At 42.0% G+C, this 17,580-nt stretch overlaps 1 protein-coding gene across 2 annotated transcripts; it reads left to right on the top strand.

The window, feature by feature from the left end:
* The first annotated feature begins 377 nt into the window (after positions 1-377).
* Positions 378-17,558, top strand: NBR1 (NBR1 autophagy cargo receptor). 2 transcript variants are annotated; one of them, XM_080633653.1, is made up of 21 exons: positions 378-614; positions 2,592-2,654; positions 3,895-3,913; positions 4,293-4,315; positions 4,846-5,061; positions 5,600-5,674; positions 6,788-7,005; positions 8,049-8,213; positions 8,690-8,896; positions 9,283-9,442; positions 9,942-10,229; positions 10,658-10,810; positions 11,246-11,321; positions 11,617-11,727; positions 12,205-12,393; positions 12,512-12,646; positions 12,901-13,258; positions 13,529-13,620; positions 14,165-14,243; positions 14,829-14,934; positions 15,294-17,558. In XM_080633653.1, the coding sequence occupies exons 1-21, from the start codon at positions 456-458 to the stop codon at positions 15,468-15,470; spliced, it is 3,069 nt and encodes a 1,022-aa protein (XP_080489779.1). In that variant the 5' UTR covers positions 378-455; the 3' UTR covers positions 15,471-17,558. The 2 variants fall into 2 exon arrangements, with proteins under 2 accessions (XP_080489779.1, XP_080489780.1); XM_080633654.1 differs by having other exon boundaries at positions 15,297-17,558.
* The last annotated feature ends 22 nt before the right edge of the window (positions 17,559-17,580 follow it).

Below are 17,580 nucleotides of genomic sequence, written 5' to 3' on the forward strand. Positions count from 1 at the left end.
CCCGCCTCAGGAGCCGCCCCACAGCATCGCATTTCGCGCCCTTTCCGCCACCCCGTGACGCCACAGCACCCGAACAGCCAATCCCATGCAGAGCCCATTGCACATGGGCGCAAAACAGCCTCTTATTAGCTCTTTCCTGGAGTCGGGGCGGGGCGGAGCGGGGCAGCGCAAAGCTGATTGGCTCAGCTGCTGTACCTCCACCCCGCCTCAGGTGCTTCATCCCAGTGCGCAGGGGCTGCCGCGCTGCATTGTGGGCGCTGCGGCACCGCCTCGGAAGTGCGTGTCCCCCCCACCCGCTGTGCGCTCCCAGGTCTGTTTGTTGTTGTGGTCCTCCAGCGCCTGGCCCCGCCCTCTCCCCGCTACCAGCCAATCAAAGCGCCGAGCAGGATGAGTGGCAGGCGGGACAGCCATTAGTGTGGCGTGGAGGGCGGGGGGCTGGCTGCTCTCGGGCCGCCATGTTAGGGTCGTCGGGCCGGCGGACAGCGTGTGGCTCGGCGCCCAGGCAGCGCGGCATGGAGCCGCAGGTAGAGCTCCGCGTCACCTGCCGTGGCGACACCCGCAGCTTCCTCGTGTCGGATCCGGTGCTCACGACGTGGGCTGACGTGGAGGCCATGGTGAGCGCCCCAGGTCGTAGCCGTGCGAGCTGGGGATGTGAGCGCCGCTTCGGGGGCCCAGCGCCTTCGCTGTCTGCTGCTAGAGCCATGTCCCGCATTTCACAGGCTGGTGCTTTTTCTGCTGCGGCCTCAGTTTTGCTCTTGTCGTTAACACTAACTTTTGTATTTATTGCATACTTGGGAGTGTTTTGGAGCCTTTTTTGGGTAAAGCTCTTTATGGGTCACTTGTTTTTCCCCTGCGAGTTGTGGCTTTAGCTGTGTCCTCCTCTCCACAGTTACGGATTCTTGGCATTGTACCCCGATACAGTACAGTTTGGTCTTCTTACTCCTGTTCTTTTACTCATAGAAGTAGATCTGGTAAAATAAAACCCGTCTGTTACTTATAGAACGGTTTCCGGAGGGTTATCTTTGCTCTCTGAGTACTGAAACACTGATAGGTTTTTGGTTTCTTGCTTCCTGGTGCCTTGTGTGTGCTAATCTGAAAATAACTGTTACTGGGTCATGTGCATAGACAGTTGCTTATGGAGGTCTGTGTGTCATGTGTTTGGTATCTTGAAGAGCTCTTGTTCGGTTTTATTTGTAGTGTTAGTGGAAAGGCCTGAGGTTATGATTCTTTTATAATAAAGATTCCTTTATAATAAGGATGTAATAAGGATTCCTTTGGTTATAATGAAGCTGCAGAGATTGAAAAGTTACATCTTCGGAGATCTTGTCAGTGTTTTATTTTCTCTCTTTCGGTTCTTATTATGTAGCTAATATGTTCCAGTGTACCTCGTAGGAAGCGCTTGCATTGTGAATGACTCATTCAAACCTTGAGCCGCATCGCCTTCACTCGTTGTATTTCACTCTTCTGGAAGAGGTGGTAGTTCAGGCTTAAAACATGTGCTGGCGAATAGAGCCTGCAGGAATGGCTGAACTGGTCAGAGCCTTGCTTGCAGATTGCTCTGTAAGCAAAGTGCTGCTCTTAAGATTGAGGGTGTGTTTGTGCAAGGGGTGGTGTTCCATGACAGTAATGTTTGTCATGGAACCAAGGTGGTACCAGGGAGTGTCTCTGCACTTTGCTGTGGGAATTACTGTTTCAAGGTAGAATCGGTTAAACTGTTCCCTATGTTTTGATACATTGTTGAATGTCTGTTGGTCCTAAAGGATAACCCAATCTCTGGTTTTACTTTGAGTTTCAGGTGAACAGTCTATGGTACTAGCCGATGTAGACGCAGACCATGGTTTCTTCTTGACAAGCTGAGTTGGTTCTCTTGCTGCACTCCCAAATTAATTTGGGATGTATCACTGGAAGAACCTGTGTGTAGCACATTCGTTGCAGAATGTATGTAACTATGGCATTGAAGTGCTATGTAGATCTCAACCATCTGCTGCCTTCTAAGGCTGATGGTGTTCTTACGTGAGGCCCAGGCTAGCAGAACATGTCTCAAATATATCAGGCTTTCAGAGAGAGTTGCCGTGGAGAAAAGTCCAACTTGGTAGGTAAATGATACCCAAAGGCACGTGAGCCTCAAAGGCTGTTACTCAGCATAGGGGGGTGAAAAGTGCCTTTGTTTATGGCTCATTTGAGACTGATCACCTGTATGAGCTGCCCTGTTGGTGCTTTTGAATGTAAAAGTTAGGATGGGGTGATTGTTGGCTTTAGGCACCTTTGGCATGATGGAGTTCCTAACCCTGAGCTTGTTCCGTTGGAATGGAAAGGTTGTTATTGTTTATTTTGGGGTAAACATTAACTGGGAAAGGGGAATCATGAAAGAAATAAAGCTTTTTCTTTTCGTTATAGGAGTTAGTCAATGTTGGAGGCCTTGGGAGGAGTTACTCAGCTCCGGAATGGGTTTTTGTAGGACAGTATTTATTTCAATGGAGAAACTGAAGGGAGGTCTGGAGGGTTAAAGCATTAATCATGATTAACTGAAAACATCTGTAGTCCTATCGCATTGTGTCTCACTGTGGTTTTGTTGTCCTTTTTCCTTACAGGTTAAAGTTTCGTTTGACCTGGACAACATTCAGATCAAATACATTGATGAGGATAGTGATGAGGTAAAATACCTACCACTCCACCCTCCCAGCACTGGTGTGAACCTTCCTGCCTCTTGATAATTCATAGTGGGTCCTTCAGGAATGTATCTTATCTATCAGAGGTGGGGTTTTTTTGCCCCTTTGATAAGAAAACAGCTGTTAGTCTTGTGGCTTCACTCATAATGTAGCATATTTATTTAAAATGCTTTTTTAGAAGCTGCTGCCTTTCTTTTTTCCACCCCATAGAAACAGCCAGTGATTCTGTGTTCTCTGAGGAGAAATGCTTCTGTTGGGGAATTCCTCTTTGTCATTTGATGAGAATAAAGTAGTGGTAACTGTGCTTACAGCCATGGGAAAGCCCTGTCTTTTCAATCTGTGTTCTTGCCTCTGAAAAATGTAGGTCCCCCGCCATGAGCATATGTTCAGCTCGGTGATCTGGTGTACTCAAATCCTCTGCTTGCTTTATGCAAATGCTGTAATCTCCAAGCAGATTACTGACTCAGAAAGCAAATTGGTTACTTCTGGTTGTCTCTGTTGAGTAACTTCCTGCTTGGCATAACCTCACCCTTTCATATTCTTTCTGCTTATCTAAAGAAGAATGTAGCTCTGGAACAGAGTGTAACTGTTGTAAACTCTGTGTTCCATTACTTGGTTTGCAGCTCTACTAAATGGCAGAGATGGGATCTATGTTTTCATTTCTTTTTCCCCAAAGGGGAAATGTCAAGATACTTCCAGCAACACTTCAGGGAAAGGTTGTCCCCTTATTTCCCAGCCTGTATCTATATAGAGATATAGGTACATCTGTTAAAGATGTTTTCAAAATACCAATAGAATGAATCATGCAGTGCTGTAGTGATTAAATAGCTTCTTGTATTAGTAACTTCTGTGTGCAGAATGGATAAATGAGTACCTGTAGATGAAGGGTTGGGCTTGTATCTTAATCATGAAACACTTTACAACTGGGCATTAAAAGTAACTGGGTCCCCCTCTGTGTACTTGTATAGCAGTACCAGTCCCAGCTTACTGCCAGTAGATGAGATTGCACTTGTTCTGGCTGCTAGTAGGTGCAAAGCCCTTTCTTAGTGCACAGATCTAATGAAGAACATGCTCTGCTCCAGAACACCACAACATTGATGAATGATTAAAGGTGGCAGCAGTCACAAATATCTGAAGGAGCGGGTAGATTTATTTTAAAAGCATGATAATGTTCAGGGAATTGTAGAAATACATTCATGTCTGTTACTGTTATTTCTCTTTGCAGGTCTCTGTGAACAGCAAAGGTGAGCTGCTACTTTACTGGAGTGCAATTGGTAACCAGACCCCAGCTGTTGTTGATGCTTCTGGAGAAGCAGTTGAGAAGGCTTCTTCTTTGATTTCTGGGGTTTGTGTATGCTGGGGCATCAAATCCTTCCTAAGGGAAGGAGGTTTCAATCCATAGGACCAAATTGGAAATGACTGAATTAATGGAATGTAAAATCTCTTGGCTGTTAGAATACATTTGCTTGTTGGTGTATGCACAATTTCCAGTAGCACTAGTAAAAGGGTTTACACAAGGTATGGGAGATGCTCCTTAATGTAGGGGTCCCTAAATACTGTACGCTAAACTTATATGCTGCTTGAGACAGGGAAAATTCACATTTCTTTCCTTTTTTTCTTTAGAGGAATACGAGGAAGCTCTGAAGGTAAATGCTCTCTTTGACTCTTTGGATTTTGGTTTCCAGCATATTCATCCTTCTGCAATTGGAATTGGTTAATTTTACATAGACAAAAGAATGGCTTTCCTTTACATTTCAGCTGTGCTATATTAAATGCTTTCAGCTCTTTGCTCATGGTCTTTCAAATCTGCTAATAACTTCAGAATAAGCATAAATCACGACTTGCTGTAAGTTCCTGGGCAGAATGTCTGTTGTTTGCTGCTCATCTGAGCAGCTTTATTGTAGAGTGAAAAATTCCTGCAGTAATATCTGCATTCTCATCCTTTTGCTTATAATCAACCTTTTAATAAGCATATTGATAACCTTTAAGAAAAGCAGAACAGAATATCAAGCATCAGCTGACTGGGCCTTGCCATTTCACTGGGTTTTCCTTTGGTTTGGGTGTCAGCCTTTCACCAACCTCTCCAGTGTAGTGGAGTATAGTGTATTTTACAGGATTTGCTGTGTTGGTTGTAAGTGCAGTAAATAGGGTGATTTTTTTTATGCTGTTTATTTAGATTGCAGTTAAACAAGGAAATCAGCTTCAGATGAATGTGTATGAAGAAAACTCTTCTCTGAAAGAAACTTCATATTCTTGTTCTCTGCAACCACATGAAAAAACTGGAACAGAAAAGTTGGCACCTTTTAAACATGAGAAGAACCTTCCTTTGCACTATTCTGTGCTGGCTCCGGGGTTAGATGAAAACTTAAAAAATGAGGAGCTGGCAACTCAGGTAGGAGGCAGAGCTGAATTATGTATGCATTAAAACAAAGAATTCAGAACTGTAAGTCACTTTATAGACTGATTGTCATCTTTACCCATGCATGAAGTCTCTGAGTTCGAAGCTGGTCTTCATTTTCAGCAACCTGCACCCATTGTAGCTTGGGAAAGTGTTTGAATATCTTCAATATATTTTGATGCTGCGTTTAGAAATACAGATGCTTTCATGTTGACTATTCTTAACTATTTTGATAAACAAAGCAATTGGTCTCCTGAAGCCTGATTGCCATCTGGTAACTTCTGGTTGGCTTGGTTTCTTTGACATTGATGCAGAATTACACTTGAATGCTAACAATGCAGAAGTCTCTCAGGAGAATGTCAGGGGTTTGTTGTGTTGCTTTCCCACTGTTTTCCAAATAACTTGAGATCTCTTTTCTTTCTAAAGCCACATAAGAGCTGTTCCCAAGTGTTTGACTTGCTGGGATTGAGGGGTTTTGCAGCTTTGCATACTTGAGGTTGATAAATTATTTTTGTGGGTTTTCTTTCCCCAGCAAAAGTTAAATCACAGTAGAACAGGAAGAACAAATGAAAAACCTCCAGAATGGTTTACTAGCTACCTGGAAACAGTAAGTGTGTTTTCTCATGAATTTAGTATTCTTAAAGGAATACATAAGAGGCTGTGGGTAGAAAAGATCCCTGTGATGGCAGACTCTATTCATCTGATCACACTTGCTCTCAGTCCTTGTGACTAGAAATCTTAAAGGGCATTTAGGCATTTAATCCTTTTGCTTTTGTGGTGATAAATGGAAGGTAGATGTCTGTATGGCTGTACAGTGTAGCTGTTACCTTAAAAAGAGTTTGATATGTGCTACTTCTTGTGCAAAGTGAATTGTTTGGTTTATGCGCTTGATGGGTTTGAGTGTAGGTTTAAGTAGCTCCCATAGATAGAATCCTTGTGCTCCTGGTAGTTGTAGAAGCTTCACTTGTGATGTGAGACAGCATGAAATACCCTATTGCTGTTGGATGCTCTGGTTTGACCAGTTTCAATAGGGTGATACTTAGTTTCATAAACTTGGAGTAGAGCTTTTGATGACCTTGCTTTTCTTGATTGTTCAGTGTAAGAAAATACTTCCAGTAGGCCATTGAATATAACCTATAGGTTAATAAGTTGTGGGTGTTAACTTGTTTTGCATGGCTAATAAACATAACTGAGAAGCAGTTAGATATGAATGCTTAGAATAAATTAGCCAGTGAGTTCTTGAAACTAAAAGGTGCAGTATACAATAGTATGTGCATTTTTATTTAAGCTTTTTTCTCAGTCTCCCTTCCTTTGCCACCTTTTTATACAAACAAAAGATGGAGGACTTAGTGGCTGTATTTAAAACATCCCTGGTGGACCAAACCTGATGCTAGTGACTCCAGAGAGGCTTGTTGGGGCTAATGTCTCAGCAGTTGGTTTCCTTCCCTTTGTGTGAAGCTATGGAAGAACCTGAATATTGTAAGCAGGAGTATAGGATTTCTGATTTTTTTCTTGTGAAAAGCTCTGGGCTGGTATTTTCTAAAACCCAAATCCCCTTTGAGGAACATGATGCTTGTTTAATTTCATCTGGAACGTGCTGGGGGGCTGGGAAGTGGATTATGAACTGCTTTATTGTTTATGTATTGAGAGACTTAGGACAGCACAGTCTAACTTTTGAAGCTGTGTAGGTGGGTTTTATTCCTGACTACTTTGTTTCCAGTTTAGGGAACAAGTAGTTAAGGAAACTGTTGAGAAGCTGGAGCAGAAGCTGTATGAGAAGCTTGCTCAGCAGAACCAGCCTCCAGATTTTCCTGAGAGCACTATTACGGCAGAACCTCCAGTGTCAGAGAGCCAGTCAGAGGATGGCAACCAGTGTGACTGGCTCATCTCCTGCTGCAACTGCCAGGCCCGGATCGTCGGAGTTCGTTACCAGTGCAGGTAGAATACGATGAGAGATGGAAGTGTGGGAAACCTAACATGGGAGTGAGTCTGAGAAGCTGTCTCGCTGTTGTAGACCTCTAGGTTTCTAAGCTGCAGCATGCTGTACATCTCATGTCATGTAATATGTGTCTCAAAGAGCTTATGTGCTCTATTGTGACTAGACCTTCATAAGAACAAGATTAATACTGTTTTGAGAAAATGTGATTGTTAAAACAATGAGAGAACTTTAATAACACTTGCTATATTCTCAAAAATTGCCTTTTTTGCATATAACATGCAGTAGTGGTAAAGAAAATGTTCTGTTCAGTTAACTAAACAGAAAAGCAAACAAAAAAGGGCAAAACTTACATCCCCCAGTGTACAATAGTCTGCTAGTTCCATCAGTCAGTGAGGCTAAGGAAGGTCATGTCTCTCTTTAATGATCTCACTGTTGTCAGTTTAATAACACGAAATAGGTTCTGACAAGTGTCTTAAGTGAGGTGTCAGAAGTGAGTTGCTGTAGAGGTCAGCACTTTAGGACTAGGCAGAGCAATGAATGGAATGCCAGCAGGAGGTTTTCTTTGGATGTTTGTTTTCCTTGCTGGCAGGAAATGCCAGTCTGTTTTTCACCAGTCCTGCAGGACCAATCTGCTTTGCATCCCTGAATGCTTTGGTTGATTTATTCTCTGTGTTTTCAGAAATATGATGCTGTTTCTGGCACTGGATTTCAGTAGAATGTTTTATCCTTCATAGCAACAATTGTTAATCATTTGTGCTAAAGGAAGCATTGATTTTTTTTTTTTCTTCAATGTGTATTCAAGAAGGAAGTGGGAGCTATGTTGCAGTTTTGCCAGGAAGAGGATCTATATATTCCAGATGGCTCCAAATATTGATGTATAAGTGAGAAAACCAGCTTCTGTTCCCTCAGGCACTGCTTCCAATGGTAGCATGTTACAAAATTGTTGCTCTGCAGAAATTTAAGGCTTAATTATCCTTCAGTGTCTTTTTCTGTGCATTAATTCTTTGCCTCTTGGTAACCTTCTGCATCTTCTGTTTTGCAGCCTTTGCCCAGCCTACAATATCTGTGAACAGTGTGAAGCAGGAACATATGCACATGATCCTAATCATGTCTTGCTGAAGCTGCGAAGACCTGTGCTATGTATTGCTGAGAATTACAGCCTTGCAGAGTTCTCCCCTCGCCTGCCTACTGCTCTGGAGCAAGTTAGGTAAATGGTGGCACCTCTCAGTACCTGACAGGATAATCCTGATAGCAAAGTGCGGTTGATGTTCAGCTTCTAGTGTAGATTTAGTGATAATGAGAAATGGAAATTGTACTTGGAGTTCATTGTGAGTAGCAGAAAATAGCTGTAGACTTACAAATGGCCTAAGTCATGAATCTTACAGCATTTTTAATAACAAAGTAGAAAAGACAGAATGTTGTCATAGGTGGGCAGCAAACTCTGAGAGCTTGCTTTTTCTTTCAGTATACTATAATCTGTCTGCAATTTTGTTCTTTCACTGAAGCCATTCAAAATATCTTCACAAGCAGCTATGAAGATGTTCTTTTAAAATCATCTGGTATCTAGTCTAGAAGAATGAGGCATTTCCTGAAGTGTTCCCTTGGAGACTAACGCTGTGTTGGCTAGAGCTGAATTCTAATCAGCTTAATGTATTGTAACAAGGTGGCTTATTCTCTCTGCAGGCTCCAGAAACAGATGGACAAAAGATTTCTGAAGGCAGAAAAGCAAAGATTACGAGCAGAGAAGAAACAGCGAAAAGCGGAGGTCCGAGAGCTGAAAAAGCAGCTCAAATTGCATAGGAAGATTCATCTGTGGAACTCTGTCCATGTACTGGAAACGAGTGGCTCACCTATTCTGAAATCTGAGAGTCTCCAACCCAACACGTTCCTGTAAGAGATGTTGTTAGCTGGGCCTTTCTTAATTGTGCTGTCTGTGTTGTTACTGTAGTCTATCTTCCTGCTGTATTGTCTTTGCATAAAGTCAAGTACATGATGTGTGCTCATGTGCAGTAATCCTAGTTTCTATTTCTGTGGTCTTAGGCTGAGGCTCATGAGCAGCCTTTACATTTCCCATCCCCTTTGGTTTTAGGAATGTACAGCTGTAAAACTGTGTTTAGACTTCAGCTGAAAACAGTAGCTGCAATGTTAGAATATTGCAATGCTTCTAGAGATAGCAGAAGGAATTGAGCTAAATGGCCAGTGGAATAGCTGAATGACTTTCTCAATTTTGGTGGGTTTTTGGTGTATTTTCTGTTTGTTTCTTCCCCCAATCCCAGGAGTCCTACTCAAGCCTTCCAAGCAGTTGTCCCAACACTAAGTGCAGTATTTGTGGATGAGAACTTGCCAGATGGGACTCACTTGAAACCAGGAACAAAGTTTATCAAACACTGGCGAATGAAGAATACTGGCAGCGTGGAATGGAGCTCAGACACGAAGGTATCCTGCTTTTGCTATTACTTCTACACACTAAAATAGTTCTTGAAGGTAACATTTGCATGCATTAGGAATTTGAATTCTCTGTCAGAACCTGTTTAGGATTTCATTTGGCCTCTTAATTCACAAGCTGGAAATTCTGGGACAAAAAGCTGTCTAGGTACTCTTTACAACTGCAGACTACAGGAGGAAAGCAATTAACATCCCTGAACATGTCTTCCAGTGCTGTTATGTTACAGTTCAACCTTGTTTACAACATGTATTGCTTTTCTGACTTCAAAAAGCCTTTCTTCTGTGAGTGAGGGCATTCATGTTGAAAAATAGGGCTATAATCTTTCTTTGTGGTGATAGTGACTAATGTGAGAATGTTTACTAGCAGCCTCTCTTCTCCGTGCCAGGATCTACAAGGTCTTTCAGAAGAGAAAGTTTGAGAGCTCCTTCCTGCCCAGTATGTAGAGGAGCTTGGGAAGTTAACTTTTGCTTTTCCTATTGTGTATTTCAGTTGAAACTTATGTGGGGAAACCTGACCTTGGCATCTTCTGAAAAAAAAGATGTGTTGGTGCCATCCCTTCCCTCAGGACAAGTAGGAACTGTTTCAGTTGAGTTCGTAGCTCCTAATATAGAAGGAACTTACACCTCTCACTGGAGATTGTCACACAGAGGAGAACAGTTTGGGCCCAGGATCTGGTGCAGTATTGTTGTGGATCCTTCCCCAGCTGCTGAATGTCTAGAAAGCAATGGGAAGGATCCTGACTCCTGCCAGAAGGCTAAAGCTTCCAGCACCAAAAAGGCAAGTAGCTCATCCAGTGTTTGGGGTGGTTCTGAGTTGCCTAGGAGAAGGAGCAGTGTGTCTTGTTTAGTGCAATGGCATAGTAGTGTCTCTAGCTATATTGATTTCCAGGGGATTCTTTTCGCTGTTTGCTTCTAACTTGTATCTTTAATAGAAAAGAAGCAGAATTTCTATGTAAGTTCTTTTTGGCGGACATGAGATTAATTATCAGTTTGTTGCAGATATTTGTCTAGTTCTTTGACTGAACTGAAACGCTGCAGAATTCTTTTTGCGTTAGATCTTGTCCTCTTGGCTCTAAAATAAGTTGATTGAAATACCTTTCAAGTTACTTGTGTTCTTACACACAAGTCAGGCTTTACGTTTCATGTAACTGTTTTTATTTGCTGCATGAGGTGCTTCTGGGACATCACTGTTTTTTCCTTTTGTAGGATGCTTCCTTTAAGACAGAAGCAGGTGCTCAAGTGATGGGTGAAATCATGGAGCAGGTTGAAATACCTTTGCCAGCTATTCCTTTAAAGGTCAAAAATCTCCCAAGTGAGAGAGAATTTTATATCCCATCTGTTGATCTCCTCACTGCGCAGGTAAAGTGCTTAAATCCACATAGACATAAAGCAAAGCACCTTGGGCTTGATCTCTAGGTACATAAATACCTGTAAGAACAAAAACCTTCTGAAATGTAAAAGAGCCACTGTACTTCCAGGAAGTATATATTGCATTTGATATTGCAGATCTACTTGCTTAGCTTGGTATTTGAGACTGTCACTGTGTGGAAGAGACTGACTTAAGAGTCAGTGGGGTCTTTCTCTGGCCCCTGACAAGGGAGGGGCCTCTTGTTCCCCTCAGTTGTGTGCCACATTCTATGATGTGGATGTTATGGGAAAACTGCTGTCTGTCTGGAGATCATGCTGAGTAACAAAGTGAGCTCTTTATATGTTCATGGGATTTGGTGCTGGGAAGTACAGTGTAGGATTTCACTCAGGGTTTGCTGATGAGAACTCTGGTGTTTCTTTTCGTAGGACTTGTTATCCTTTGAGTTGTTGGACATTAACATTGTGCAGGAGTTGGAGCGAGTGCCACATAATACTCCTGTTGGTAAGGTTCTCATTGTCTAGCACAGTTATGCTTTGTAATTTTCAGTCTTGGCTTGTTTTCAGCTTCACATTCCCAAGACCATAAGATTCCAGAACCTGAAGGCTGCTATTTTCTTTGCTCACCTAGTGCTGGTGTACTGCAAAGTTAGCGATTAACTTCACTAACTGATCTTGTGTAAGATAACTGAGTTTCTTCTGTCTTGGAAGAATATCCCTTAAAAAAAGGATTGCTTCTTATAAGGTTGCCACCTGGAGGAAGGAAGGTTCCTACTCTCTCTGCTACTTTTGTTTTTCAGACATGACTCCCTGCATGTCCCCTTTGCCACATGATAGCCCCTTGGTGGAGAAGCCTGGCTTAGGTCAGATAGAGGAGGAGAATGAGGGGAATGGATTTAAACCAGTGCCTGGTAAGCAGGAGTCACGGGGAGCTTGGGCGTGAGAGGAGGAGGATATTGTCACTTGTGTGCAGTCAGCAGACAGTGTCTGAAAAGAACTCCAACTCCTGTCTTCTGTGGAAAACCAAAGCAGTTGTTTGCGTCGTAAACCTGTGGTCTGATGCTGTTCTCTGATTATAGAAGTTGGAGCATAATACATGTAGAATTTGGAAATACAAATGGTTCCCTTCATATGTCTAACCACTAGAATTGTTGGGAGAATGAACAGTTTGCCCTGTATAGAGTAGGTTATACTCAAGCATGCTGGGTGTAGCCCCCATGCTTCTCAATCACTTTCACATTCAACTTGAATTGAATTCCAAAATCTTTCAGTTTTTGAAAAGCATTAACACAGGGTCAGTGTTAGCTTTGGTGAGCCTAAAAAATCCTTCTTGCACTCAGCATTTCGTTGAAGTGGTACTAAAATAACCCTTTGTTTTCCTTTGGAAGGAGTGAGGGAAGCCTGCTTTCCTGCAGATACTTGTCTGGTGAAAGCAAAAGCTGAACATCCATTGAATCAGGAGGAAGGGGAAGAAGACATGAGTGGGACTCAGTTTGTGTGTGAAACTGTCATTCGTTCCCTAACCCTGGATGCTGCACCTGACCATAAGCCCCCCCAAAAGAAGAAAGTTCTCCAGAGTAAGTTCTGTCTCTGCTGCCTTCTGTGGCTTTACTGTTGTGCAGTCAGCTGTGGGCTACAGATGGCTCTGCAGTGCAGGTGGTGATACTGCTTTGCTTTTCTTGTGTGTTTTATTAGACTCTTCACAAACACTGCAAGACACCTTCAGCTGTAATACAGTACATGAAGAATCTTCTGGGATCAAAGTTAATTCCACTTTCAAAAAGGAAGCAAAGATTCATCAGTCGGAGGCAATGACAGAAAATGACCGTGGTAAGTAAAATAGGTTTGATTTTAAGATAAAGCTGTAAAAAGGGCCAAACAAAAGAAAATGAGGTATAAAACCGTCTGATGCTGTTCTAGGACATCAGGAAATGGGTGTCAGTACTTGATACAAGCAGCTGGTTTAACTGCTGCTTAAAAAAATCAGTGAAATTTCCAGGATGGTACTGACCTTGTGCTAGCCATACGAAATGGACAGTTGTTAATAGTCTACTTTCCTTCTTTATTTTTCTTTCCTCTGTTAGGGGACCTACCACTGCCTGATGAGAGAGCAGGCCCCTGTAGTGATACTGGCAATTCTGATGACGTTGATGATAAGGATGATATTCAAAGTCAGGGCTCCTCTGCTTCATCGGAGGATTATATCATTATTCTCCCTGAGTGTTTTGACACCAGCCGTCCTTTAGGGGAGTCTATGTATAGTTCAGCTCTTTCCCAGCCCAGTTTGGAGAAGACAGGAGAACCTGAAACAGGAGCAGAGAATCTAGAAGGCGAAAGCCAGCCACAGATCCACAGTGTCACCGATATGTTGACAACTTCACAAGCACTGGCTGCCGAACCATTAACCCCAGAGGCTGCAGACACCTTAACGCAGACACAAAGGTATGCTTGGACAGGAACAAAATGGTTATGTTAATGGTGCTGTAGAATCTGCAGGTGTTGTGTTTGAGTGTCCAAACAGGAATAGTTGTAACAAACATTTTTATCTCATACTGGAGATAAATCCTGCATCTTTTTACATAGCCTATACTCACTGCTGATGTGGGTGCAAGAGGCATGGGAAACTTCTTTTGTTTGTTGATCTTGACTTACCTGCCTGTCTACGTGTAGAATGAAAGTAGTAAAAGCAATTTTTTTGCCTTATGTTCTCAGGAATCTTGCATCTCCTTGGGATCATATCTTCCAAGAACCAAACCTACTAGCTTCAGAGAACCTCTCCTCCACTCATAATCAAATAAGAGAAGGTACTGACAGTGCTTTTATGGAGGATGCATCCTATTGTTATCACCTATTCCTTATGCCAAGTATTGCATTGGGTACTTTGTTATTCTTGAGAGCAAAAATCTACCAAGTAATGATTGGATTTTTGCCTCTGGCTGCTGAAAATTTAACATGTAGAAGATTTGAATAAAGAAAGAATTGGGTTTGTGGATCAGTGAAGAAATGGAAAGAAATGGTAGGATGGGACTTGAAAGTGTTTGTAGATACCTGGAAAATTACCTTGCTCTGGAACTAATGAGCTGTATATTTAAGCTGCTGTTACAGTCGCTGAGAGCTCAGGTTTGTCTCATGTTGAAGTAAAGACCCACTGACTCACCAGCCAAGTGACTTCTGAAACTTTTGCTTGTTTTGACTGCAGTGAGAATTTGGTTAGAATCTGGATAAGTAAATGTGAAAGTATTAATTTTAGATTGAATACTACTCCTTTCCGTTGTCTGCGTATTGTGTCTCTTCAGCTTTGTGTTTACTAGACATGTTGATAACATTATTTGTTTCTTCCTCTTCCAGAACCCAGTGGTGAAGACAGTCATGGACCAGGGTCTTCTGGATTTCTAACTAGTAAACGGAAGTGCTCGGAATACCCAAGGTAATGAAGCTGAAGCTGTGACTTCACAAATACTGTTTTAAACTGAGAACTGCTAAATTTGCTAATTTAGGCACCTGGTTAAAAATACTGGCTGACAGGTTTCACTTAGTGCTTTCCAGAAAGGCCTTACTTTAAGGAAGCATATGCTGAATTACAGAATATTGTGTTGTCGTAAGATCTTGGTGTCTACTTAGACACGAGGGTAAAGGATATAGAGGTGGCAGGTAGAAGTGTACGAAGAGATCAGACTGAACTCTTCTAGAAGTCTGGATTTTTTGTGGAATATCTTGGGATTCTTAAAATGGAGATTTTATAAATCACCTCCATTAAGCACGTTAAGATACTGCCACTGGAGGAGTAAGACAAAACACTGAGCGGAATATTAACCAACTTGAAGCTACTCTGACCTGAATGGATGTGTCATATAGGTCAGTCCCCAGACAGCAATAATTCCTCTGTATCATAGGTTTTTCTCTCCCCAAGAACTAGATCTCCGTTGGCACATCAACAGGGAAGAGCCTTGGATTTTACATGAAACACATACTTTATTGACCCTGAAGTAATGGCTGATTTCTTTCTCTGCAGATACCCTCAAGGAAGCAGCATTGCAGGAGAACTTGTTAAAGGTGCTTTGTCGGTTGCTGCTTCTGCCTACAAAGCATTGTTTGCTGGACCACCCACTATAGAACAGGTAAATCTCTTTCCTGTATGCTAGGGGAGTTTCATAGAATGCCAACCTTAAAGTTATAGGTGTATGTTTCATAAATGTATTGAGATTGTATATAGGACTTCATGCAACAGTAGAACATTCAGCTCAGTGGCATCCCTTTGAAGTATGCTGCTTCATGAGGAGGAAGGGAAATACATACTGTGGGGACATGTCTCTCACAGCCTCATGGAAGAGTAGCAATTCACCTTTTTGTAAGTAAACAGTGAATATTAACAGCTTAATTGTGGACAAAAGGATCTGTGTGCTTTGATTATATTCCAGAATAATGCTTCATATGGGCAAAATTCTCTTTTTATAGCTTATCTTCCTTTTGTTTCCAGCAGCCTGCAGCTACAGAAGAGCAAACTGCCACTCTTCTTTCCAGTCTGTGTGAGATGGGGTTCTGTGACAGGCAGTTAAACCTCCGACTGCTGAAGAAACACAATAATAACATGGTTCAAGTGGTAACTGAATTGCTTCAGCTCGGGAACAGTGACTGGTACAGTGGTAGGTGCTGAACCTTCCTGATGGAGGGAAGAGTCGTCTTCATTAAATGAACTCTCCCAGAACACCACAGCAGTAGCAGCCTGTGCCTCAGCTGTGTTCTCTTTGGAGCTGTGACTACAACTTTGGCTTTTCTTTGAGCTTTTGACTTCTTGTTTTTCTCATGGAAATGTCAAACAGTGCTTGTCACAGCATCTTAGGAATTGGAGACCAGAATTTCACCTTTGATTTGGACCTCACAGGTAGACCTCATAAGTAGCTTTTGAAATCTCTAATTTCATACCAAATCCTTTTATCAGGGAGCCCTGTAGAATTCCTTAAACTTGCACCTAGATGAGAACTTCTCTCTTATCATGTGTAAGATGTTTTTCTTTTAGGCAGCTGGAAACTTGTTTTGTTGACTTTTAACAAGCTTTGGACTAGCAACCAATGTAAAATGCTGCTGTACAATGTAGTCTTGCCTAATTTACAAGAGATGCCCACAACTAGCAAGTTGTTTCTTCTGATACGATGTAGTAATTGATTTGTCCAATGCATGACAGTAATGTGACAGACTTAAACCTTACAGAGGATTTCTAGAGAACAAGGTTGCTCAGACACAAAAGCCATCTTAAAGCATCAAACAACTTCTGAAAGGTCTGAAAGTGGAATCACTGTTAAATTAAGAATACTAGAATGTAGCAGCATGAAGCAGGAGAGTGAATTTACCAGCAGCAATAGAACCAGCTCTAGTACTGATAGCACAAAGCACATCTCTTAGGGGAAAATACAGCTTACATGAAATGTTTTGTTAAAGTGGAATGTGAGGGAAGGAAAGGCCTTTGGAAGAATCTTTCACAGGCTTGTAGAAATGTTAGAAGTCTTTCTTTCAGGGTAGTGCAAATCTCTCGTTGTGTTTAATACCACATAGAAGAATTGAGGAAAGTGTAGAAAGCCAGAGCTGAACTGGAGTACAAATTCTGGTGATGTTTAGGAAGAGTGCTTGAGGGCAGGGACTGTGTGACCTGTGTTTCAGTTGGAACAAGGCATTAACTGAAGCAGTTTTATGGGTGCGGTATCCTGTGGTAGTTCTAGTTGCTCCTGTGTTTCCACAGGTGTGTCCGTAGGGTCCATTTTGCTCACAAGATTTTGGTTTAGATGCCCATACTTAATTTGGGACTCTTCATATTTCACTTGTAAGTGTGTTGAGAGGTTTGATTCTGAAGCATCACAAGAGACCAGCAACATACACTGCTGTGCAGTGGTGTACCTGGAGGTAACTCCTCAGAGTCTGGTCCCTCTGGAGGTGACAGCAGTGCTGGCTACATTCTTGCTTTCAAGCAGACTTTTCCTCGCTGCAAGAAAAGACCATTGATCCTGAACTACTTTGTATTACTGCTACTTCAAATCAAGATGTTCCTGTTGTGTCACACTGTAGCTGAAGCACTATCAGGATTGTGGCTGACCAGGTGATCAGTAGTAGTAAGTTTTTAAAAGACATAATACCCTTAGAGATAAGAGATGATTTAAATACGTGAAGAAAATAAAATGTATCATACCATTTTTGTTTTAAACCTATTTTTATAGATTGTGGGGGAGATACTCTTAAATGTTTATTTTGAAATACAGTAGAACTATTTTGCAGTGTTTCCCATCTCTGTACACCAGTAAAACTGTCTGCTGGGACCAGGTAAAGATCATTCTGTAACTTGGAACTACTGGTGTTTTTCTCACCTGCACTTATGCATACTGTTTGCTGCCTACTCAAGAAGGAGGAGGAGGAAGGATGTGGAGGAAGAGCAGTAGCTGATGGTGTTTTGGAGCATGGAGTGGTCATCTGCTTTGATCTGGAGTGCCCAGCAGGACACGTGCTCTTTCTGTGTGTACTGTCATACTTGGCTTGTTGAAATGTCCTGTAAATGAATGAAGCACTACAGCATTTGGGGAGGAGCATTTCATGGCAGAGTGAAATGTGAAGTGTGAAATGCTGTTTTTCCATATGTCAATTTTTAGTAGGGTTTAGATAATGAATGCTCAGGCTTAAGATAGAGATCTCTCTGTTGGCTTTGTATATTTTGTTAATGGATGCATGGTATAATTTATAATATATTCTATAGTGCAGATGTGACCTCTGTATCTTATTTG

This window comes from Psittacula echo (genome assembly GCF_963264785.1).
Source record: "Psittacula echo genome assembly, chromosome: 23".
In the NCBI taxonomy this organism is placed as follows: Eukaryota; Metazoa; Chordata; class Aves; order Psittaciformes; family Psittacidae; genus Psittacula; species Psittacula echo.

Coding starts and splice junctions, on each gene's coding strand:
- NBR1 (XM_080633653.1), top strand. CDS start 456: ATGTTAGGGTCGTCGGGCCGGCGGACAGCGTGTGGCTCGGCGCCCAGG. Junction 4,316..4,845: donor AATACGAGGAAGCTCTGAAG/GTAAATGCTCTC, acceptor CTGTTTATTTAG/ATTGCAGTTAAACAAGGAAA. Junction 11,322..11,616: donor GCCACATAATACTCCTGTTG/GTAAGGTTCTCA, acceptor TTTGTTTTTCAG/ACATGACTCCCTGCATGTCC.